The sequence below is a fragment of the Chiloscyllium plagiosum genome, unplaced genomic scaffold (genome assembly GCF_037043375.1).
Source record: "Chiloscyllium plagiosum isolate Xiang-an unplaced genomic scaffold, Cpla_swu_hap1 HiC_scaffold_14, whole genome shotgun sequence".
In the NCBI taxonomy this organism is placed as follows: domain Eukaryota; kingdom Metazoa; phylum Chordata; class Chondrichthyes; order Orectolobiformes; family Hemiscylliidae; genus Chiloscyllium; species Chiloscyllium plagiosum.
This window is the reverse complement of record NW_028270152.1, coordinates 40755175-40781086: the sequence shown is the minus strand read 5'-3', so window position 1 is coordinate 40781086 and position 25912 is coordinate 40755175. Positions and strand designations below refer to the sequence as shown.

At 40.6% G+C, this 25912-nt stretch overlaps 1 protein-coding gene across 3 annotated transcripts in view; it reads left to right on the top strand.

Annotated features, from left to right (window-relative positions):
* LOC122559039 (protein FAM107B) overlaps positions 1 to 25912 on the top strand; it is a 213864-nt gene that overhangs the window by 101126 nt on the left and 86826 nt on the right. For all 3 annotated transcript variants that reach the window (XM_043708195.2, XM_087994362.1, XM_087994363.1), the window contains exon 3: positions 19200 to 19263. In XM_043708195.2, coding sequence (XP_043564130.1) covers positions 19200 to 19263 — 64 coding nt within the window. The remainder of the gene's footprint in view (positions 1 to 19199; positions 19264 to 25912) is intronic.

Genomic DNA, 25912 nt, shown 5'->3' with positions numbered 1-25912 from the left:
GAACTGGGAACTAGTGGAGGATAAAGAGCTTGGAGTGATGGGTAAGTGGGATTTGGTACAAGGTAGAAAGTGGGCACAGAGTTATACAAACGGTATTATCGCTGCTGATGCCTCAAACTATTCAGCACTTCTTGCCTCCTGTTACCCCCTGCTACCTGAATAGTGTGCCACAGAGTTCTAAACGTTCAGACTTGCACAAAGTGGTATTAACCCCAAATGCGCACAAAGTTGCAGTCACTGATAGCAAAGATCTTATCACTAATATATCCAGATCCTTTAACTTGGAAACTAGTATTCAAAACCATTGACGGATGCTGTAAAAGGAGCACTCACCACCTCGCAAAAATACCATTAAACAAGACAAATTAAGCACACACAAATAGCTTGTGTAATAGACACATATCCCTACAAGGACACATGCATATTATTTCAACTGTGTAATTTTAGGGTTAACCAGGATGAGGCCAGCAGTTGAAAGTAGTGATAGGCAGGATTCCAAAATAGCCTATCTGTGGTGTTAGGAAAGGAATGTTAAAGAATGAGAATGGTGCCAGGTTGTCTGGTATTGAATAGGGAGTGAAAGGCATGAATAGAGCTTTTTGTAGAATTTATCAGAAAGAGATAAGAAACTTAAAGCTATGTCTGACAGATTCGGACACTCTTGTAAAAAGAACCATGAAGAGAGATTAATGGTATTGCCCAAAGTTGCAAAGGGAGCATCATTCAGTATGGCTACATAACAGACACAAAATGTTTATGTATTTGTTGGAAGTAGCTAGGATATGATGTAATGGCATGATGTGGAGAAAATATAACATTCCCAGTAAAAACACAGAACATCTAGATTCCTGAAAACCTTTATTTATCTTGTTTAGTCAAAGCAGCACACTAACAAGTACAGTAATATCAGATGAGTCCATTGCACAAGTTTGTTTGGTTCTAATATCATGGGCAGTCTGTATATTGATTTCTTCAATAATTTGATGAATAAAATGTGTCAAACAGTATTTTGAGTCCATATGGGAAATAGTATTTGTGTGAGGGTTTATGCAGACGTAGATCGAGTCACCAGGGAAGGCAGTGTCAAGTATAACTGCTTGTGTGGTCCCTGAGCCATTCTTCAAAGCTGTCAAGGATAATGTCACATGCATTACTATCTATACACCCCACAGCTTTGCTTGACCTAAGAATTCACTATAAGTCTGCATGACATCACTAAAAGCAGCATGAAGCGAACAAATTTCTCCCTCAAACTACCCCATCTATCCTACAGCTGACACACCTTTAATTCCAGTGGCTCCATCACACACACCAACAAACACTGATATACAAAATTCTTTACATCCAATTCTCAAAGGCTATAGTGCATCAATAGATCACTAATACACTCACAAAAATAATTCATGAGTAAGTACCTAACACAAATACAACAGACAAAAAAACTAGCTCTTGTGCTCTTCTAAATTACATAGGAAAAATAATCATAAAATGGTAATTTTCAATTTAAGTTTAACTTACTTTTCCATTTGTGAAAGGAACTTTAAGCTGGGTTGCTCCCATATCTCATTTCTAGATCATTCAATTGCAGACACAATCACTCACCCTTTAAAGCACACTTATTCACTTTCAACACCATGACAACAATTTGAACAGCGTGATTTAAAAGGGTCACAGTCGCCAAGTCTGTCAGGTCAGCCTCATTCACACTGACAGACATTCTTTCTATTTCTTGCCTCCTTGTGCATCCCCACCCGCTCTCCATTATTAACATGTCACTCACATCTACTCCATTTACTGGCTCAGCCCTCTAATTCATCTCTCTCTCTCCATCAGATTTACCAAAATCTCAACCAAAATGGAGTCACCAGAAGCAAATCCCTCCAAAAAAATGATTTGTATAGCTTAGTCAGATTGCATCTAAACAGAGCCAGAACTGAGATCATTATGTGTGGTTCACTGGTGCTATTTGAGATTGTTTAAGCTAACTCAGTAAAAGTGTGACCGGGACCTAGGTGGTGGATAGATAGAGGCCCAATAACTGGGGCCTGGATGTCTTCTAGCATGCTCAGGCCAAGAGCAGCAGTGAGGCCTATGATTTCTGTCCCTGCCCCGAGGTGTGTGAACAAGGAGAAAACATCAGAAAGGAGTAGAAAGATACAGAACACCATGAGAGAGAGGACATACTAGAGTTGGGAATAGTAGATTATTAGTTGAGGTCAGCATAAAGAAGAAAATAATAAAGTCATAATGAAGTAATAAATCACGGCTAATGTGAATATGTGAACGTATGGAGACTGTCTAATAAGATGGATAATTATGGGCACAGATTGACAAATGGAAAGATGATGTTGAAGCTATAAAGAAACCTAGCTCAAAGTTGGATAGGATAGGTGTTAACTATTCCTGAGTGTAAGATGCTCAGGTAAGAAAGAAAAGGAAGAAAAAGGGAGAGGTAGGGATTAGGAAGTATGAGATTAGGAGAGTACTACCGTGCTAGCAAAAGAGGACATACCGGACATATCTAGGGCAGAATTGATTTGGTTAGAGCTAAGCAATAAGAAAAGCATGCAAATACATTGCTCAGTACGTTCAGTAATTAGTGGGAAAGATACAGAAGTGCAAATTTTCAAGATAATGACAAAGAGGTGCAAGATTTATAAGGTAGTCATAACAGAGGACTTCAATTATCCAAATATAAACCAGGTTAGAAATAGTGCAAAGGTCAGAGAGGGCAACAGTTCATACAGCGGGTTCAAGAAAATGTTTAGTAGCAGCGTGTTTCCAGTCTAATGTCACAGCAGACACTCCTGGACTTCATTCATGGGAATGAAATGGCCAATTGAATTGAATATCAGGAAGAAAACATTTAAGAGACAGTGAACCTTGTTTCATGAATTTAGGCTGGCTATGGCATAGATCCCAGAATAATTCACAATAACAATAACAAACTGAGGAAAGCCTGCTTCAATGAGGTGAGAATGGATTTGGTCTGAAAGATTGACTGGAGAAACAATAACTGAACCATGGGCTACCATCAAAGTTGAGATACTTCCGGCACAGTTAAGGTATACTCCCTTGAAGGGGAAACAAATCCAAAGTTCCCTAGATATTGAGATGAAGAAGAAAAACTATGTTTATGACTGATGTCAGGTGGATAATGCAATTGAAAATCTGGCTGATTGTAAAAGATTCAGAGAAAGGATGAAAAAACAAAGAAGGGAAGTGAAGGATTGTGAACAGAGACTGATGCCATAAGACATAGGAATAAAAGTAGACAATTCAGCTCATTGAATCTACTCAATAAGATTTGAATTTGCAACTCCACTTTCCTGCCTTTTCCCCATAATCCTTGATTCTTTTCTTGAAAAAAAAATCAGTCTTAGCCTTGAAAATATTTAATGATCCAGCCTTGATAGCCATCCGCAGTAAAGAATTCTACAGATTCTCTGCCCTCTGAGAGAAATTTTCATCTTTGTCTTAAATGGGTGACCCCTTATATCCTCTCTGGTCTCCCACAAAGTGAAGCAACCATTTCACATGCATCCTACCAAGTCTCTAAGAACCTTTTATATTTCTGTAAGGATGCCTATCATTCTTCTAAACTCAAATGAGTACAGATCAACCGATTCAATCTCTCCTCATACGGCAGTATGTTCATAGCCAGGATCAACCAAGTGAAATGTCTCTGAACTGTCTCAAATGTCAGTATACTTTTCCTTAGATAAGGGGCCCAAAACTTCACAATATCCCAGCTGTGGTCTGATTCATACCTCGTGTAGTTTACCAAAACATCTGAACTTTTGTACTCAATTCCCTTTGAAAGGCCAACAGTCTATTTACCATAAATGAAAGCTGAAAGAACTGTGGATGCTGGAAATTAGAAACAAAAACAGAAGTTGCTGGGAAAACTCAGCAGATCTGGCAGCATGTGTGGAGAGAAATCAGAGTTAATGTTTTGGGTTTCTCTTGGAAATCCTTCTGGACTGAATATCAAGTTCAACAATTTTAGGACTTGGCACACCTTCTCCGAAGTCCTTACCCTGACCCCTAACACCTGAGGCCTTGTTATAAAGTTGGTCTGCTTTACGCAGCACCCATTGTTAACCACTAATAGTTCCCATTAGTAGTTATTCATTGTCCTAGCTGATAGTTATCCACTCCTTTGTCTGTTCAACTGTTCTTCTCTCTCCTTGCACTCTTTCTCCACCTATTGTTGACTCCTTACATGTTTCTCCCACCATATCAAACAACAATGAGTCAGAATACAGGAAGGAGATAGATTGCTTGGTATCATGGTGCAATGATAACAATCCCTGTCTCAATGACAGCAAAACAAAAAAACTGATCATTGACTACAGGAAGAAAGGAGGAGGACATGCCCCCATCTACATCAAAGGAGCTGAGGTGGTGAGTGTCAAGAGTGTCAAGTTCCTAGCAGTGATGATAACCAACAATTTGTCCTGGATACAATGGTCAAGAAGATGCAGCAACGCCTCTTCTTCCTCTGGAGGCTAAGGAAATTTTGCGTGTCCATAAGGACACTCACCAACATTTATGGATGTACCATAGAAAGCATTCCATCTAGTGCATAATGGCCTGGTATGGCAATTGCTCTGCCCTGTTCCAGAAGAAACTACAGGAAGTTGTTTGCACAGCTCAGACCATCGCGGAAGTCAACTTCCCATCCATGGACTCCATTTACACTTCTTGTTGCCACAGAATGATTGCCAGCATCATCAAACGTCCCCTCCCATCCCAGTAATGCTCTGTTCTCAATGCCTTCCATCAGGCAGAAGGTACAGAAGCTTGAACACACAAATCAACAGGTTCAAGAACAGCTTTTTCCCTGTTGTTATTAGACTGCTGAATGGACCTCTCTAACTTCAAATAATTGTTGATTTTGCTAAAGATGATCTTGCTTTGTGTACTTCCTGTGCAGCTGTAACCTTGTATCCCTCACTCTGTCTAAGCATCCCATGATCTGTATGTCCTTGTTTGCTATGATCTGTCTGTGCTGCTCACAAAACAAAGCTTTTCACTGTACTTAGATTAAATTAGATTCCCTACAGTGTGGAAACAGGATCTTCGGCCCAACAAGTCCACACCGACCCTCCAAAGAGCAACCCACCCAGAACCATTCCCTACATCTAAAACTACGGGCAATTTAGCATGGCCAATTCACCTAACCTGCACATCTTTGGACTGTGGGAGGAAACCAGAGCACATGGAGGAAACCCACGCACACACGGGGAGAATGTGCAAACTCCACACAGACAGTTGCCCAAGGCAGGAATTGAACCCAGGTCCCTGGCGCTGTGAGGCAGCAGTGCTAACCACTGAGCCACCATGCCACCCATGTGACTACAATAAATCAAATCAAAATCAATTCATTCAGGTCCAGTATGCTCCCTGACAAAGTGCATTACCTCATATTTTCTCACACCATGTTCCATCTGCACACTTCACAATCAACATAAAAGGAAATGCACATTCCTGTTTCAGTATTGTAAAAGAGGGGCTAAAAACGTGTTTAGGGCCGATTTAGAATCAGAAATGGGATTTACACTTGGAGGCTGTGGGCGTGGCTAATGTTTTAAGTGAATACTTTGTACCTGTATTTACCAAGGAATAAGATACTACCAAGGCCATGGAAAAAGTAGAAGATAATTCAGACACTAGAAGCATTCAAAATGAATAAGGAGAGTGATATGACATATGCTGACTGTATTTAAAGTGGAAAAAGGACCAGGTGGGGATGAGATCTGTCCAAGCAAGTAGGTATGGAAACTCAGGAGGCAGTTACCATAACCTTTCAGTCTACTTTAGACATATTGATAGTGGAAGTGTTTGGGAAATTGTAAATGTAATACTAATGTTATTATAAGCACAGTAGCTACAGGCCAGTCATAGAGTCATAGAGATGTACAATGTTGAAACAGACCCTTCAGTCCAACCCATTCATGCTGACCAGATATCCCAACCCAATCTACTCCCACCTGCCAGCACCCAGCCCATATCCCTTCAAACTCTTCCTATTCATATACCCATCCAGATGCCTTTTAAATGTTGCACTTCTACTAACCTTCACCACTTCCTCTGGCAGCACATTCCATACATGTACTACCCTCTGCGTGAAAATGTTGCCCTTTGGGTCCCTTTTATATCTTTCCCCTCTCACCCTAAACCTATGCCCTCTAGTTCTGGACTCCCCATCCTATCCATGCCCCTCATGATTTTGTAAACCCCTATAAGGTCACCCCTCAGCCTCCGAAGCTCCAGGGAAAATAGCCCCAGCCTATTCAGCCTCTCCCTATAGCACAAATCCTCCAACCTGGCAACATTCTTGTAAATCTTTTCTGAACCCTTTCAAGTTTCACAATATCTTTCCAATAGGAAGGAGACCAGGATTGCACGCAATATTCCAACACTGGCCTAACCAATGTCCTGTACAGCTGCAACATGACCTCCCAAATCCTGTACTCAATACTCTGACCAATAAAGGAAAGCATACCAAATGCCTTGTTCAATATCCTATCTACCTGTGACTCCACTTTTAAGGAGCTATGAACCTGCATTCCAAGGTCTCTTTGTTCAGCAATACTGCCTAGAACCTTACCATTATGTGTATAAGTCGTGCTAAGATTTGCTTTCCCAAAATGCAGCACCTCGCATTTATTTGAATTAAACTCCATCTGCCACTTCTCAGTTCATTGGCCCATCTGATCAAGATCCTGTTGTAATCTGAGGTAACCTTCTTTGCTGTCCACTACACCTCCAATTTTGGTGCCATCTGCAAACTTACTAACTATACCTCTTATACTCACATCCAAATGATTTATATAAATGATGAAAAGAAGTGGACCCAGCACTGATCCTTGTGGCACTCCACTGGTCACAAGCCTCCAGTCTGAAAAACAACCCTCCACCATCACCCTCTGTCTTCTATCTTTGAGCCAGTTGTGTATCCAAATGGCTAGTTCTCCGTATTCCAAGAGATCTAACCTTGCTAACCAGTCTCCCATGGGGAACCTTGTTGAATGCCTTGCTGAAGTCCATATAGATCACACCTAGCGCTCTACCCTCATTAATCCTCTTTGGTCCCACGCACAAAGCCATGTTGACTATCCCTAATCTGTCCTTGCCTTTCCAAATACAGTATTTTAATTTTAATGGAGTTGAAACATCTAGAAATGACAACAATGAATAGTCACATATGTGTGTTAATTAAGCAAAGTCAGCAAGGATTTGTTGAGGAAATGTCATGTTCAACTAATTTGCTGGAGCTTTTGTGGAAGCAATAGAGAGGGTTAATGAAGACAATGCTCTTGATATTTTGCATGTCTGCTTGCAAAAGGCATTTAACTTAACTGCTGCAAAACAGACTTCTGAGCAAAGTCACTGCTCAGAAATAGAAAGGGACAGCAACAACATGGATAAAAAATTAGCTGAGTGACAGAAAACAAAGAGTCGTGGTTACTGAATGTTTTTAAAGCCAGGGACGATTTGTAGAATGTTCTCCGAAGGTGAGTTTGGGAATCTTGCTTTTCGTGATCCATATTAGTGATGCAGACCTTAGCATACAGGACACGATTTCAAAATTTGTAGGTAATATGAAGTCTGGAAACATTGAGAAAGTGTAGTGCAGAGCATCAAAGGGTATAAATCAGTTTGTGGAATGGGCAGGCAAATAGCAAATGGGGTTTAATGCAGTCAAATGTGAAGTAACTAACACAGGCAATGTAAAATAAAGGACACAATTCTAAATGGAGTTCAGAAGCAGAGAAATTTGGGTGTATATATACATATACATCATTAAATGTGGCACAACAGTGATACAACTTAACTGAGAAGGATGGACTATAGTTGACCCCACTGTTTCACAAGCCTTCAGAAATCTATAAATCCCAATCGACTGTGATGACTTACCAATTGCCTGACTGACTGCTATTCAGGGTAAAGATTGTTCAAACTGATTTCATCATTAAGAGAAAATATTTGTACTTATTGTAAACACATTTAGTTTTTACAAATGGAGACAGGTACACGGATGGGATAAGTATGGAGGGATACATTCCAAATGCAGGCAAATGGAACAATTTCAAGTGTGAAAACTGGGTGCTATGGACAAGCTGGACTGTAGGGCCAGTTGTTATGCTGGAAACCTCTATGTGCCTCCTCACACAGTAGGAGGCACGTAATGACATTGGAGAAAGTGTAGAAAAGATTCAAGAGAATGGTTCCAGTGCCGAGGAACTTTAACTATGAGGATATATTGCAGAAGTAGACACTCAGTTCGTTGGAGAAATGAAGACTGAGAGAAGACTTGATGGATGTGTTCAATATCAGGAGGGATTTGGACAGATAGAGCGAAACTGTTCCTGTTTGTGAAAGGATTGTGAATAAGGGGACATAGGTTTAAAGTATACAGAAAAGAGAAGATTACTAATCTACTGTTAAGAGACTTAAACTTTATCCCTTTAAAACAACAAATGCACATTTACCCATCCAGGATTAAGAAAGACAAGAGCTGGAAATGTGTTGCTGGAAAAGCGCAGCAGGTCAGGCAGCATCCAGGGAACAGGAGAATTGACGTTTCGGGCATAAGCCCTTCTTCAGGCTTATGCCCGAAACGTCGATTCTCCTGTTCCCTGGATGCTGCCTGACCTGCTGCGCTTTTCCAGCAACACATTTCCAGCTCTGATCTCCAGCATTTGCAGACCTCACTTTCTCCTTAAGAAAGACAAGAAACAGACTATCTGTTACAGATACTATGAGTAGAAAAATATAGACAGGGAAAAGAAAATTCTGAAGATCAAAACTGCAGATCACGACTGCAGGTTAAATTGCCTTAGATCCATTTAATTTCAGCATTGATGACATATTGTTGACTGTAAAGCAATACTCGTTCGTCACTTTGATAGTTGATCCAATGGACCTGGGTCTTTATTTGAACTAAATTTCTTACTTTAAATTTCTTGTTTTATTTGACCTTTCACACACTAAGGGAAGTTTTCTGTTTGCCGGCCCTGGAGGTCTCTTGCTACGCTGGACTTACAGATCTATTACAATCTCCAGCTGGATTAATTCCAGGGCTGTCGTCAGGCAGTTCTTCTCTCAATTCAAAGATTCCTGGTGCCATTCTGTCTCAGATTATCCACCTCACTGCATCGAAAAGCAACATTGTCTTACACAGCTGAAAATATGCACCACATGATCCTTCCAAAACTGTTGGTACTTCAGTGATATAGCAGGGTCTGATTTCTGTTCCGGCTTCTAGTCCAAAAAAAGAAAAATATGTGGTCCCTTACAACAGTTTGAGTATCCTAGGCTTTATTACTAGCAGCATAGAACACAAGGGCAATAGGACTATGTTAAATGTGTACAGGACATGAGTTCAGCCTCAGCTGGAGAATTGCATCCATTCCTGGGAATCACACAGTAGGAGCCATGTAATGACATTGTAGAAAGTGTAGAAAAGATTCAAGAGATTAGTTCCAGTGCCAAGGAACTTTAACTATGAGGATATGTTGCAGAAGTAGACACTTAGTGCGTTGGAGAAATGAAGACTGAGAGAAGACTTGATGGATGTGTTCAATATCAGGAGGGATTTGGACAGATAGAGCGAAACTGTTCCTGTTTGTGAAAGGATTGTGAATAAGGGGACATAAGTTTAAAGTATATAGAAAAATCTGTTTATGCAGTGAGTTGTTAAGGTCTGCAGTGCCCTCCCTGAGAATATAATGGAGGTAAGTTTAACCAAAGAATTCCAAAAGGAATGGAATGGTTATTTGAAATGGGAGAATATGCAAGGTTATTGGGAGAAGGGAAAGGTAAGGCATTGAGTGAGTAAATGACTGCCGATGCTGGAATTTGTACAAAAAACATGCAAGCTCTCTCTCCATGGATGTTGCCTGACCCACTGTGATCTCCAGCACTTGTTGTTTTCAGTATGACAATGGGTGAGATGCTTATTTAAAAAGCCAGTGCAGACGTGATGGGTCAAATGGCTTCCTTCTGCACTATGACAGGACTGTGATATTCTCCCTTTGACAGAGGCTGAACAAGTTCATAAAGCTGTTTAAAGCAGCATATGGGATCCTTGGATTTGTAAATAAGCAGCTCAATGTGCAGAGCAGCACAAAGTTATGCTTTAGATGAGCTCTAATGAGTGAGCATTGTGCTCAGTTCTGGCACCAACCTTGGCAAAGGATGTCAAATCTTGATGAGAATTCAAAGGAGAATTTACCAGAATGATGCCAAGGATGAGAGACTGTAGTTGTGTAAATAACTAGAGAAGCTGGGATTTTTCTCTCAACAGCAGAGCAAGTTCAGTAAAGTTTTAACAGAGGTATTTAAAATTATGACAGACTTTTATGAAGTAAATAGGAAGAAACTGTTTCCACTGGCAGGAGGGTCAGTAACAAGAGTGCACAAGATTTAACAAATTGGCAAAATAACCAATGAGTGGTTTTGGGTGAATTTGTTGGAATTAACAATCATATATGGAAAGATGTTGCCAAGATGAATGATTTCCAATTACCAAGAATTGGTGGCTTGTGAAAAAGCCACAATTTGCTTGGTGGAAGAAATCACACAAACAAAAATGAAATGTGACTTTTCTCAGTCAATGAGAAATAATTACATTTAAAATATGTAATTGGTTTACACATAGGCTGAAGTTTTGGTGCTCCCCCAAAGGTGAGAGCGAAGACAGAAATCCCCGAGGAATATCAGCAGAAGTCGATGTCCCAGTTTCAAGGTGTTGACAATGAACATAATGAAGCACAGGACAGGAATCCTGCCCCCATCCCCATTAAGGTCATTCAACATTGTTTAAAAACTCATTAAAAGCTCATGGAAAAGGTATGGCTGGGATATGTAAAGGGCCAGGTAAGTCTTAGAAACTGACATGTTTAGAACAGTGAAGCAGACTGAGTTATAGCTGCCCTAATTACAATACCAAATCTCATACGAAAATCAGTGGGGGAACGGGAATATGGACACTTGGTACAGGGTACCAAAGTGCTACATAGTTGGCAAAGAGAGTGGGTATTCAGCTACTTCTGGCATCACTGAGACAGCTAGCAAGTGGCAAAAGTGCCAACGTCACTTGCGCAGCTAATTTTCCAGGTCAAATGCTTCAGTTGGTGGTGAGGCATGACTGTCAGATTCTGAGTCCCAAGGTGATGAAGGCAACACCCTTCAGGAAAAGTGCTGATGCCTGAGCATTGGGAGAGAAGGAAGGGCAGGAAAGCCAACTAAATTCAAACCCCTAAAGCAGGATCAAGAGATAACATTACCTGGAGATGACTGAGAACCAATGCCCTGGTCACTCTTCTGTTTGATAGTCACAGACATTAATGTCCTTATTGGAAAACCTCACACCATTGGCTGCCAAGACCTGCCAGTGGTCATCAAAGTCATTGTGGGATTGAAACCCTTCACTTGTGCCTCATTTGAAGGATCTGCTGTGGATGGTCATGGCATCTGCAGAAAGTTTGCTTACTGCTGCTTTTGCTGGTCACTGATGACTTCTTTGCTAGAGGTAGTCACAGAATCACAGAATTGTTACAGTGCAGGATGAGGACATTTGGCCCACTGTGCCTGCAGTGGCTCATGAAATGGGTATCATTACCTAGTGTTAATTGCCTCTTTATTTTCCCCATACTCTTGAACATAGAATAATTCCATCTTGAATGCCTCAAATGAACCTGTCTCCACCACACTTTCAGGCAGTGCATTTCACAGCCTAACTGCTCACTTTCTGCAGAGGCTTTTCACCGCATCCACAGCCAGAACCTCCCAAGGAAAGGGGCAGTTTCACATCTATCTCTGAATACAGTATTTTAATTTTAATATCTGAATAAGCATGGTGGTTATTTTATAATAATAGCTTCTAATGATGCTGTTCCAACAAGATTAATTATTTTCTCTATGTCTGTGCTATTGAAAGCTTTCATTGTTTTGAAGACGTCCATTAGGTCATCCCTCAGTCTTCTCAAGACAACGGAGACTGAGTCTGGCAATTCTTTCCTGGTATGACATATAAGCACACATTTCTGATGCTTTCTTTGTCAATTTTCTCTGTATCCTCTCCAATGCTTCTAGATCCTTTCAAAACGCAGTAACCAGAACTGCACATGCTAACCTTAAGTGTGGTCCAACTAATGTTTAATACAGACTTAACAAATATTCATTCCTTAGTATCTGTGAGGATTCCATTTCTGAAAATCCCAGGGAATAATGAATTCGCGAGTGCAGACCTTAATAATTGATGGTAAAAATAGGGTTAGTTTCCTGGACTCAAGATTCTGACTTTTTGCCTCTTATTTTTGGATTTTTTGGGGTTGAAATAATAAGCATTAAAACATCTGAAATAAAAGTTAATATTAATAGAATAAAATATTTAAAACTATTGTAATGCATTGTAACTTACCGATTAGAGCAGTAAATTCTGCATTACAGGACTGGGCATTGTTGAGGAGGTTATGGATGGTTACTGGGTATGGTAAGGGTAGGACTGTGCAGACATGCTCCCCTCCTAGCCAGTCTCCCCCAATGATGCACCCTCCTCCTCTACCTCCATCTGACAGATGTCCTGAACCTATTCATCCTCCTCAGAACCCGTATCCTTGCTCATGGAAGTATGAGGAGAGCAGCTATATACTGGAATAGGTCAGCAGCGAGAGAGAGATTACTGTGTGAGTGAAAGTGTTTGCGGATAGGTGAGTTTTGTCCACGGATTTTGAATGATTGGTTACTTATTTTTACTACGAATAGAGAAATTCACGATTTGTGAGTTTGCAGATACAGAGGAATGACTGCATCTTATTCATCTTTCAATTCTATCCCTATTGAAGTAAAGCATTTGTACTTGGTTTAATTTTTTTTAATGATTTGCTAATCCACAGTGCATTTTTACCTGATGGTTGTATTTATATTTAGAGAACTCTTTGTCACTGTACTCCACTTTTATCTTCCAAGTAATGTAACCTCCCAATTATTCCTACCAATATATCCTGTGCACCCCAGGTAGACTACCAATATGAGCCTGATATCAATTAAGAGCTCACCCCTGTGACAATCTAAACTTTAGTCAGATTCCCACAAGAGGTGGCTTACTGATGCACTAACAGAACACTCAGCTCCTTTCGTTCTCTTCAGTGAAAATTCAGCCCCACGTGTTTGCAAACCAGAGTGAACCAATTTCATTGAGGCTTGCTGTGACTGTAGACTGCATTCAATGATGTGGTGTAATTCATGCCTTGTTCCTGCTTTGAATGTGTTTAATTTTGTCCTTTCATGTGTGCACAATAGGTCACCATAGACAGGTATTTCTGTGCACTGTTTAATTTCGTGTGTGTTAATAATTGATCACTTTTCCTATAATAAGCTAAAGTAATTTTTAGCCAGGCCACTAACAATATAATATTAAATGTCCTTTTGTATTTCTTTATTATCCAAATTCAATCCAGAGAAATGATAGTCTTCAAAACTCTTCCACAGCTTAATTTGCATGAACTTGTAACCTTTGCAAACCAATGTAATAGTTTCTGTACTCACACTGAAAAAGTTGTATTCTGGTCAGTTAACATCAGAAGTGGAATTTCTACTTTGATCCAGTTACACCGAGGTTAATAAATGTCAATCATCACAGAATCTAGTGAGAAGAATAAAGCCTGTCATTTTGAATATCTTCAAAGATGATCTTTCTGATCATCCAGTTTGCCCAGTATGTTGCACACATTTGTTCACCTTTCCTGGGGAAGCACATTAAAGTTATGCAAGGGTTTATTGAAATAACTCAAGCCTGGAGCCAACATTACCATATTATTTGGCCACATGCCTGTTTGAGAGCTAGGAGCCTGATACCAGGCAGCTGCTGCCCACTGCCCCCTCTGAACGAAGAGAGAAACAGTTGCAATTTGCAACCTGCAGATTTGGTGCACTGGATCCTTCAATCCTGGTTTAGATGTGGTCAGGAGGAGGGACATCCCCAGCCCCACTCCCACCCGAAGAGGGCAGAAAGCCTTCTAAGCAATGCCTCCAGTGTAAGTGAGAAGAGGTTGTGGGGGCAGTCAGTGGTCAGTGCTTAACTGTCTGGAATCAGCTGAATGCCTATTAAACAATCTGGTTCAATGTACTGGTTGATATATTTCCAACTCAGAGTCGAGAGTATGGTGCTGGAAAAGCACAGCAGGTCAGGCAGCATCTGAGGACCAGGAAAATCATTCCTGATGAAGGACTTATGCCTAAAACTTTGATTCTCCTGCTCCTCGGATGCTGCCTGACCCGCTGTGCTTTTCTAGCACCACACTCTCGACTCTGAACTTCAGCATCTGCAGTCCTCACTTTCTCCATATTTCCAACTCATAACGCTTGCAAGCATAACCTTGCCTATTGAATGCCTAAGTGTCAGTTTTGTTCTTAAAAATTGCACAGAACCTCCAAGCATCATCTCTATGCAAAGTTAGTTGTGTATCTTCAAGTAAAACTTACTTTTTTCTATTCATATGTGGTCATGGACATTGTTGTCTGGGCCAATATTTATTGCCCATCCCTAGTTGCCCTTGAGAAAGTGGTGGCAAGCTGCCTTCTTGAACAATAGCTGTCCAGGTGCTGCAGGTAGACCCACACATTCGTCAGGGAGGGAGCTCCAAGATTTTGATGTAGCAGTAGTGAAGAAATGGCTATATTTCCAAGTCCAGTGTGGTGAGTGGTTTGGAGAGGAATGTGCTAGTGATGTTGTTCCCAAATATCTGTTGCCCTTGTCCTTCTCTCTGGAAATGGCTGTGTTTGGAAGGTATTGTTTAAGGTTCTTTGGCGAATTTTTGCAGTGCATCTTGTAGATATTGCATGTTGCTACTACTGACTGATTGTCATCATATTCACAAACATTCAATCAAGCGAGCTGCTTTATCCTGGATGGTGTCAAGCTTCTTGAGTGCTGTCGGAGTTGCACTCATCCAGGCGTGTAGGGACTGTACTGAATTAAAGGTGTTTGTGCGGAAATGCTTCAGTGAATCTACCTCCACTGTTCTCTGGTGCGAGAGTACCAAAGACTCTCAAACCTCTGAGAGAAAAGAAAACTTCTCATTTCCATCTTAAATAGAAGACACCCTAGTCTTAGAACGTGTCCCCTAGTTCTAGTCTGTCTCACAGAGGAAAACATACTTTCAGCACCTAGCCTGTCAAGTTCTTTCAGGATTGTATATGTTGCAGTAAGATCACTTCTTACTCTTCTAGACCATCATTTGTGGTAAAATGTTACCAATCTATGAACTTTTAGACGTTCTAACTTGGATAAAATGTTAACATGCGTTTTCTTAATATGTTTATTGGTTGATACGAATGCAAAAGATGACAGGGTTACTACTGCAATAGTATCTACAGTCTTAATAAAGGTGAGAAACTTTTCATGTTACAGAAGCTCATGGAATACTTTCACACCTATTTTGCTTAAAATTTCGAATGCTTTCAAGCAGTTCTAGAATAAACTAGCATCAGTGACATGAGTTTGAATTATGTGCCTCATTCATAGGATTGTTGTTTATTATATTTGATTTCCACTGGCTGTACAAGATATCTAATTCAATTGTGAAATGAGTTGGAAGAATATCAGGAATAGTCTTATCATGGTATCTGTTCAATGAAAAACAAGCAAGAGTGCCAATAATTTTAAGAGAGTTAGAGACTGGGAAATGCCTGTGAAAGGGAGCAGTGTCTGATTAAGTATTGCCTAGCAACTACTGAAGTTGACACAATAACCTCACATAGAAAAATGGAACGATACAAAAGCTCTTTTGTTTCTGCAATTCAAGTTTTGCAGTGTTGCTATGAATTACGTAGTGATTCCTCAAAACTATTGGGAACATTTTTACAACTCTGCATTTGTATTGGCTATCTTATTATTTTGTAGTTCCCAGAAATGGTTTAGCATGCCTTAGGCTACTTCCAATAGCACAATGCCAATGTGACATCAACTCAAGTACGATAGTGACAAGCATGTAATGATAGGTAGATTGGTACAACAACATGACCAGACATTTCAATTCAATGCATTTGGGATTCTGACAATACAGATACCACAAAATGAATAATTTCACCAGTGGCAAATTGTGAAGATCATGTTAAGTAGCAATTCTTCAAAGAAAAGCACAGGTAATTTTACCAATGGAACATGGAATTCTCAATCTGAGACAGTGAGGTAGAATTTCTGACAGATTGTGTAGGGTTTTCCAGCATAATTCACCTGAAATCAGCAAAACCAGCACACGAAATTGAGACACTGCAAACCTAAATGATGCACAGTGCAGAGAGTATTTCCAAGATCTTTTGCATTGACTTAAAGGATTTTGCATTGAAAGTCAATCATGCCCTCAAAACTGATCATGTCCCCAGAACAAATTAATCATTAGGGCAAATTTCTGCTATTGATTTTCATTTTTGACCCTTCAAGAACGTTGTTCGCATTAAGCAACATTTTAAGTGCAAGAGCTGTATAAGCTTTTAAATATAAAGTGTTTAATTAACCAATATTATATATTAACAAAACATGTAAATGTATCTTTATTTTCTTAAGTCAATTCAATGTTAATTAAAATTTGGATTTTTCACAGGTGATAGTCCAGTCTTTCTGACTGAAATGCTTCTTGTTTTGATTAAACGCAGGTTCAGCAAGGTTGCATTTGTGGCCACCATCCCCACTGCTCACTCATGTGTAAAAATTGGAGTACTGCTTTTAAACTCACATCCAGCAACAAAGCATCATTTACCAAATGAATCACGTAATCTTAGGCTTGATTTACAAGTAATTACACTACACTCCCACTGTTATAGGAAATCCAGTTAACAGGGATAGTTGTTTTGATTCATGAAAAGATCTACAAATAAACAGACTGTTCTGTATAAGCTGCTATGGCAAATGGTTAATAACAAGGGCTTCCACCAGGTATTAAAGTCATTGGCATCTAAAATACAACCCCATCCAATTTCAGAAAGAGAAATGTATGATTGACCATGTATTAATTTCTTTATAGAGCGTATTGTCAGATATAACCACAGGTTTGCATCCAAGGTACCAATAAAAACTCTCTTTTTGTTCCCATCAATTGTTATTGTAACTAAATTTCAGATGGATTACAGTGGCCATTTTTATTGATGGTGCACTTTTTCTTACATTGGAGAACACATTCGCAACTCTGTTTCAAAAATACTAAATGAAACTGAACCACCTTACCACTCTTAACTATGTCAGGTAATATTTTAATGCAAGAAAAAAGAATCCACTTCAATGTCCTGCTTGATAGAGGTGGCGCATAGAGGATTTTATGTTCAACAATATGCAAATGAGTCTGAGTGGAAATTTGAGCAAAACAATCAATTCAGAGAATGAGTGCAATTTTAAGTATAATTTGCACATGAATTGCTGATAGCACACAAGCTTAGAAATACTCATTTATGTTGAAATCTGTTTCTATTCCACTATCAATATCAATATGCTTAAATATTTGGACCATTTATGGATGTGAGATTTTTGCTATTAGTAATACAGAAACTGAGTATTACTGAAAAGAGGGTTGGATGCTGTCTGAATTGCTGTGCTCTTCCAGCACCACTGATCCAGAATCCTATTGCTGAAAAGAGACATTTAGAATTTTTGAGTTACTTTGCCTTTCTAGGATTCTTTGAGATAGACCAATCACTTTTCAGTTCCAAAACTGAGGGCCTTTGTCCCATTTGTGAGTCTGTGTCTTACACAGAAAACAATTATTTGTAGGTGCCAGTGTTGAACTGGGTGTACAAAGTTAAAAAAAAGTCACACAACACCAGGTTATGGTCCAACAGGTTTATTTGGAGGCACTAGCTTTTGGAGTGCTGTCCCTTCATCAGGTGATTATGGAGTATAAGATCGGAGGACACAGAATTTATAGCAAAAGACTTTGATCTTCACTTCCAACTTTAAGCCTACAGATGACCACTTGTACTATATTTTTCAAAACAAAAACTGTGTAAAGTGAACTAAACTCTTGTCTCTCAAGGCAGATCATGTAAAGCTACTATGTACAAATTACAAACGCACAATGCTGTGATAGGTAGGAAAATAGCCTCAATCATTTTAGAAGAAAGAACTAGTGGGAAATTAATTATGTGAATCCTTTTGAAGTGTACGGGTTTTGAGTTACTCTTTTGAGACACAGTATACAGCTAACTGAACCAACTGTATCCATATGACACAGTATTAATTCAACAACAATGATTTTTTTAAAGAGCATAGCAGGAAGCTCAGATCAGGTCCAGTTATTGTTAGTACTTGTACAGTCCTGATGGTGATTCTGCCAGCAATAACATTGTTAATGAATGAATTCTGTTCAGCAGTGCAACTACATTGACTATTTAAATCTGATTCAATTTACTCTCTGCATGTCACCAAAAGCATTTCTGATATTTACACCTGGGAGGAATGGATAACATTACTTGAGGAGAACCACAGTCAAGAGTGTGGTGCTGGAAAAGCACAGCAGGTCAGGCAGCTTCTGAGAAGTAGGAGATTTGACGTTTTGAGCATAAGCCCTTCATCAGGGCTTAATTCCTGATGAAGAGCTTATGCCCAAAACATCAATTCTCCTGCTCTTCGGATGCTGCCTGACCTGCTGTGCTTTTCCAGCACCACACTCTCGACTCTGATCTCCAGCACCTACAGTCCTCACTTTCTCCTTGAGAAGAACCACAGTTGTTCACCACTACTGTTCCCATATTTTAATGAGTTTGATCACAGTCATAAACAAACAGAATAATTGTCATCTCCTCCATATTGTTGGTTATGATGAAGAAAATCTTATTGATGTTTCTTGTCAAATGATGAGATGCATGGGCTCATTTTCTAAGTTTTTATTGGTGGTGCACTTTTTCTTACATTGGAGAACACATTCGCAATACATCTCAGAAAATTGCAAATGTATTTCTTCACTAATTCTTCAGGGGAGTTATTCTATGTTTCCATACAGGTTAAATAATTCTCTTAACAATAGCAGCAAATGCTGGAAATATAACACTTCTAGCAGAACATTGGGCAGATGTAGACAATTTTATATTTTTGCTTTTTGGGAAAAAAAAATTCTCAGTCAATTTGGCCAATGAAAAACATGCAAATATTTATGTGCATATCCATGAATATTTTTCACTTTTTTTTCTTGCAGAAAGAATATTCTTTGCAATCCAAGTCACAGAGTGAAAATAAACAACACATACTGAATGGCTCGGGTAAGCTCTCATTCTAAGTTATATGAAGTCCAGCCAGAACAAAACTATGTGAATGCAAATTTTAAACAAACATTGGATCCACATTAGAAAATGTAGCCAAATGAGATTAAGTTCAAGTCACTCCTGTCAACGACTAAACTGATTGTCCAAAGGGTATATTTATTTTAAGATCCATTGAAGATCCCTTAGAGACAATAACATGCTTATATCATATTGAATCACAAATCATAGGGAAGGGTTTTTGAATATGCAACTGAAATGTGATTATTACATTCAAGCATGGAATTTGCATCAACTGTTCCCACAACTTCATCAAAAATGTAGTTTATCCCATATAATGAGGCCTTCTCCACAGTTCCACAGAAAGGGTGCAGCCTTGAAAATACCAAATCAAACTGAGATTTTACAAACAATTTCAATCAATATTTATTTTCCTCAGTATGGGAGTCTCAATGTTGTGCTATTTTTAATGCAGGAAATGCATTTGTTAATGCTTGAGCAAGAAATTAGGAAATACCATCATTGCACTTTTACATTTTACTTTGGCAGTGATGTTCTACAGTTTTCAAAGGCACAGGGTAATGTTACTGCTTGTCCAAATTCTTGAATGTATTGTCAGGGGCAAGATTGCCTCCTCAATTACAGCATACAAGCATCGTTAAATCTATTACTACTCAACCCCTTCATATCATTACCTTAACACGTATGTGGTCATATGAAAACATTCTTTGGCATGTAATGCATTTGTTGAACTCTAAGGAATACAACATTTGTCCTCCCACAATACTATAGGTTCTTGTACCAACCTGGAGGCTGGTCATGTCAAAACTTTTCTTGCATCTTCCTCAGCACCTTCCAAACCTATAATCTCTACCATGTAGTCTCAAAACATTCTGACTGGCAACTCATGTCTAACTTGGAGATTGTGTTTGACCAATCTCCTGGACTTCTTGAGGAGGTCATATGTGCTGTGGATCAATGGGAACCAGTGTATGTACTGTGTTTAGATTTCATGAAGGCATTTGATAAGGTGCCACATTGAATGTTACTATGAAAAACGAAAGCTTGTGGTTTAGGAATAGCATATTGGCATGGTTGGCTAACAGGAAACAGAGAATAGGCACAAATATGTCTTTTTCAGGTTGGCAAGATTTAATTAATAGTGTGCCACAGGAATTGGTGCTGTGACTTCAACTGTTTACAACCTATATAAATAACTTGGATCAATGGACAGAAGGTTTGGTTGTCGAATTTGCTGATGGCACAACAATAGGTGTGAAAGTAATTCATGAAGAAGATGTGAGGCTACAAAAAGATATAGGAGATGAAGTGATTAAGCAAAGATCTAGCAAATAAATTATAATATGGGAACATAGGAAATTATCCATTTTGACAGGAAGAATAAAAAAGGATATTATCTAAATGGTTAGAGATTGCAGATTCATGAATCATGAAAAGGTTGGTACGCAGGTGCAGCAAGTAATTAGGAAAGCTCATAGCATGTTATCATTGACCATAAGGAGAAGTGAATATATGAATAAAGTATAGAGGTGATGGCCTCGTGGTATTATCGCTATACTATTAATCCAGAGACACAGGTAATATCCTGGGGTCCCAGGGTCAAATCCTGTCATGGCAGGTGGTAGAGTTTGAATTCAATAAAAATCTGGAATTAAAGGTTAAATGGAACCACTTGTCAATTGTCAGATAAACACATCAAGTTCACTTAAGTTCTTTAGTGAAGGTAACTACCATCTGGCCCACTCCGAACTCATAGCAATGTAGTTGAAGCTTAATTGGCAATAAGGGATGGTGAATAAATTATATTCTATAGGTAATAAATGATGCCAAAATCCCACGAATGAAGAAAGATTTTGCTTCAGTTAAACAGGAAACTGGTGGTGCATATCTAGAGTACATTACATTACTTACAGTGCCCTTTGGCCCAACAATTCCACACCAACCCTCCGAAGAGCAACACACACCCCCTATATTTACCCCTTCACCTAACACTATGGGCAATTTTAGAATGGCCAATTCACCTAACCTGCACATCTTTGGACTGTGGGAGGAAACCAGAGCACCCAGAGAAAACCCACGCAGACACGGGGAGAATATGCAAACTCCACACAGACAGTTGCCCGAGGCGGGAATTGAACCCAGGTCTCTGGTGCTGTGAGGCAGCAGTGCTAACCACTGTGCCACCATGCCGCCCCTGTACTGTGTACAATATTAGTTAACTTAATTTCTGACAGAAGGATGTAAATACATTATAGACAGTTCCGAAAACCTTTACCAGATGAATACCTGAATGAGAGGAAAACAAACAGAAATTTCTGGAGAAACTCAGAAGGTTGGCAGCATCTATGGAGAGAAAACAGATTGAATATGTCAGGTCAAGTGACCTTTCTTCAGAACTAAGTAACAACAAAAGTAATGACAGTGTATTGTGAGAAAGATTTGAATGGAAATCCTATTTTACCTGAATGAGAGGATTGTCTTATAGGGTAGACTTGTATTCACTCACGTTTAGAAGACTTCAATGAAACACAGAAGACTGTGAGGAATCTTGGCAGGATACATATGGAGAGGATGTTTTCTCCCATTGGTGAACCCAGAACTAGGGGTCACTATTTAAAACTCAGCAGATGTTCTGATATGTCTGGGTTTATCCACTTGAAGAAGCTTTTAAATGTTTTTTTTAAAAACACTTGTACAATGAAAGGGGAGTGGCCAGTTCTCCCAGTTCAGGGTTTGGTTTTAGCAGCTCTTTTGTTCGCAGCTGCTGGTCAGGTTTTAGCTGGGAACCCAAAGAAGCTGCTGGACCCAAAGAAACAGCTCCATGCTGATCCTCTCTCTCTAACATCGCTCCTGTAAGAACGTGTGTTTGAATTTACCTTTTTGCCAGGGTGTATGTTATGGGATGTTGCAGGTATTTGGAAAAGCTGTTCATTAATTTGTATTTTCATGTCAGTTGGCTTTTCAAGTAGTTATGTTATTCTAAATTCAGTTTGCTTTTGTTCGTGTATAAATAGATTATGTTTTGTTTAAGATTGAGTAGTTGGGCCAGCTGCATCACCTCTGGAATATCCACTTTACACCTGCTTACAACAATTAGAAAAGTTAGGGTCTGGGCTGCCTTCTTGAAATGTTTTGAGGGGGCCTGGACTAGTCCATAACAGATGCATCTAAGGATATTAAAGGAATATCTACAGAGGTAGTGGGTGCACTGGTAATAATCTTCCAGCAATTCAAACATTCTGGAAAAGTCCCCGAGGATTGGAAAACTATGAATGCAATATCTTTATTTAGAAAGAGAAGGAGACAAAGAAAACAGTAACTACAGGCCAGTTAACCTAATGTCACTTATTGGGAAAATGTTAGATTCCATTATAAAGGATGTATGAGCAGAGCAGCATCAGCATGGTTTCGCAAAGAGGAAGTCATGCTTGACTAAAATTTACGAGAATTCTTTGAGAAGGTAACAAGCAGGATAAATAAAGGTGAAGCTGTGGGTGTAATATATTTGGAATCTCAGAAGGCACTTGACAAGGTACCATACATCAGGCTACTTAATAACATAATAGCCTATGATACCAGTAGTAGTACAGAGCATGGAGAGAGGATTGGCTAACTAGTAGAAGACAGAGAGTTAGAATAAGGGAGGCATTTTCAGAAAAGCAACATGTAACTAATGTACTGCTATAGTGATCAGTGCTGGGGTCACAGTTATTTTCAATATATATCAATGACCTGGATAAGCAATGTGAATGTGCTATAATCAAGTTTGCAGGTGACACAACAAAGGTGGGAAGGCAGGTGGTGAGGATAACACTTCCTGAGGGATATAAACAGGTTAAGCGAGTGGCAAAAACTTGGCAGATGAAATATGATATGGGAATATGTGAGGTAATGCACCTTGGCAGGAAAGATAGAGGAGTTGAATATTATTCAAATGGAGAAATACTGGAGAAAGCTACAGTGAAATTCGGGGGTCCTTATACATGAATTACGACAAGCTAGTATCCAAGTTCAGCAGGCAATAGGGATGGCAAAGGAAATGTTCGCCGTTATCTCAAAGGGAATAGAGTATAAAAGTAGGAATGTTTTGCTAAAACAATACATGGCACGAGTTATTCCACACCTGGAATTCTGTGAACAGTTTTGGACCATTTATCCTAGAAAAGATATACTAGCATTGGAGGCAGTCCAGAGAAGGTACAGTATATATTAAACGAGTGTGGTTTTATGAGAAGAGGTTGAGTAAGTCAGTTGAGTAAGTTAGTGAGAGGTTGAGTACTCATTGGAGTTTAGAACAATGAGAGGTGAAGTTATTTTTAATCAGTAAGGGAATCAAGGGTTACAGGAATTGCAGGAAAATGGACCTGAGCATTATCAGGTAAAAATCTTCGAGGAGAAAGTGAGGACTGCAGATGCTGGAGATCAGAGCTGAAAATGTGTTGCTGGAAAAGTGCAGCAGGTCAGGCAGCATCCAAGGAACAGGAGAATCGACGTTTCGGGCATAAGCCCTTCTTCAGGAATGAGGAAAGTGTGCCCAGCAGGCTAAGATAAAAGGTAGAGAGGAGGGACTTGGGGGAGGGGGGTTGGAAATGCGATAGATGGAAAGAGGTCAAGGTGAGGGTGATAGGCCGGAGTGGGGTGGGGGCGGAGAGGTCAGGAAGAAGATTGCAGGTTAGGAAGGTGGTGCTGAGTTCGAGGGATTTGACTGAGACAAGGTGGGGGGAGGGGAAATGAGGAAACTGGAGAAATCTGAGTTCATCCCTTGTGGTTGGAAGGTTCCTAGGCAGAAGATGAGGCGCTCTTCCTCCAACCATCGTGTTGCTATGGTCTGGCCATGGTGGAGTGGTTTGAGTGGTGCGGCAGGTACCCTTCCACTGACAACTCAAAGCCCTCCGCTTCTTCCTTTCCCGCCATACCAACCAGTACCCTTCCACTGACACCCTCCTTCGACTGACTGAACTGGTCCTCACCCTGAACAACTTCTCTTTCCAATCCTCCCACTTCCTCCAAACCAAAGGAGTAGCCATGGGCACCCCCATGGGCCCCAGCTATGCCTGCCTCTTCGTAGGATATGTGGAACAGTCCATCTTCCGCAGATACACTGGCACCACCCCCCACCTTTTCCTCCGCTACATCGATGACTTTATCGGCACTGCCTCGTGCTCCCACGAGGAGGTTGAACAGTTCATCCACTTTACCAACACCTTCCACCCCGACCTCAAATTCACCTGGACCGTCTCAGACTCCTCCCTCCCCCTCCTAGACCTTTCTTTTTCTATCTCGGGCGACCGAATCAACACGGACATTTACTATAAACTGACCGAATCCCACAGCTACCTAGACTACACCTCCTCCCACCCTGCCCCCTGTAAAAACGCCATCCCATATTCCCAATTCCTTCATCTCCGCCGCATCTGCTCCCAGGAGGACCAGTTCCAAATCTGTATAACCCAGATGGCCTCCTTCTTCAAGGACCGCAATTTCCCCCAGATGTGGTCGATGATGCCCTCCACCGCATCTCTTCCACTTCCCGCTCCTCCGCCCTTGAGCCCCGCCCCTCCAACCACCACCAGGACAGAACCCCACTGGTCCTCACCTACCACCCCACCAACCTTCATGTACAGCATATCATCCGCCGTCATTTCCGCCACCTCCAAACGGACCCCACCACCAGGGATATATTTCCCTCCCCTCCCCTATCAGCGTTCCGAAAAGACCACTCCCTCCGTGACTCCCTCGTCAGGTCCACACCCCCCACCAACCCAACCTCCACTCCCGGCACCTTCCCCTGCAACCGCAAGAAGTGCAAAACTTGCGCCCACAACTCCCCCCTTACTTCCCTCCAAGGCCCCAAGGGATACTTCCATATCCACCACAAATTCACCTGCACCTCCATACACATCATCTATTGCATCCGCTGCACCCGATGTGGCCTCCTCTATAATGGGGAGACAGGCCGCCTACTTGCGGAATGTTTCAGAGAACACCTCTGGGACACCCAGACCAACCAACCCAACCACCCCGTGGCTCAACACTTCAACTCCCCCTCCCACTCCACCAAGGACATGCAGGTCCTTGGACTCCTCCATCGCCAGACCATAGCAACACAACGGTTGGAGGAAGAGCACCTCATCTTCCGCCTAGGAACCCTCCAACCACAAGGGATGAACTCAGATTTCTCCAGTTTCCTCATTTCCCCTCCCCCCACCTTGTCGCAGTCAAATCCCTCAAACTCAGCACCGCCTTCCTAACCTGCAATCTTCTTCCTGACCTCTCTGCCCCTACCCCACTCCGGCCTATCACCCTCACCTTGACCTCCTTCCACCTATCGCATTTCCAACGCCCCTCCCCCAAGTCCCTCCTCCCTACCTTTTATCTTAGCCTGCTGGACACACTTTCCTCATTCCTGAAGAAGGGCTTATGCCCGAAACGTCGATTCTCCTGTTCCCTGGATGCTGCCTGACCTGCTGCACTTTTCCAGCAACACATTTTCGGCTCATTATCAGGTCAGCAATGATCTCATTGACTGGCAGAGTAGATTTGATTGGCTGAATGGCCAACTCCTGCTCTGATGTCTCAATGTCTAAAGAATAAATCATACATTAAATCATATTTTTTATCTTTTAAT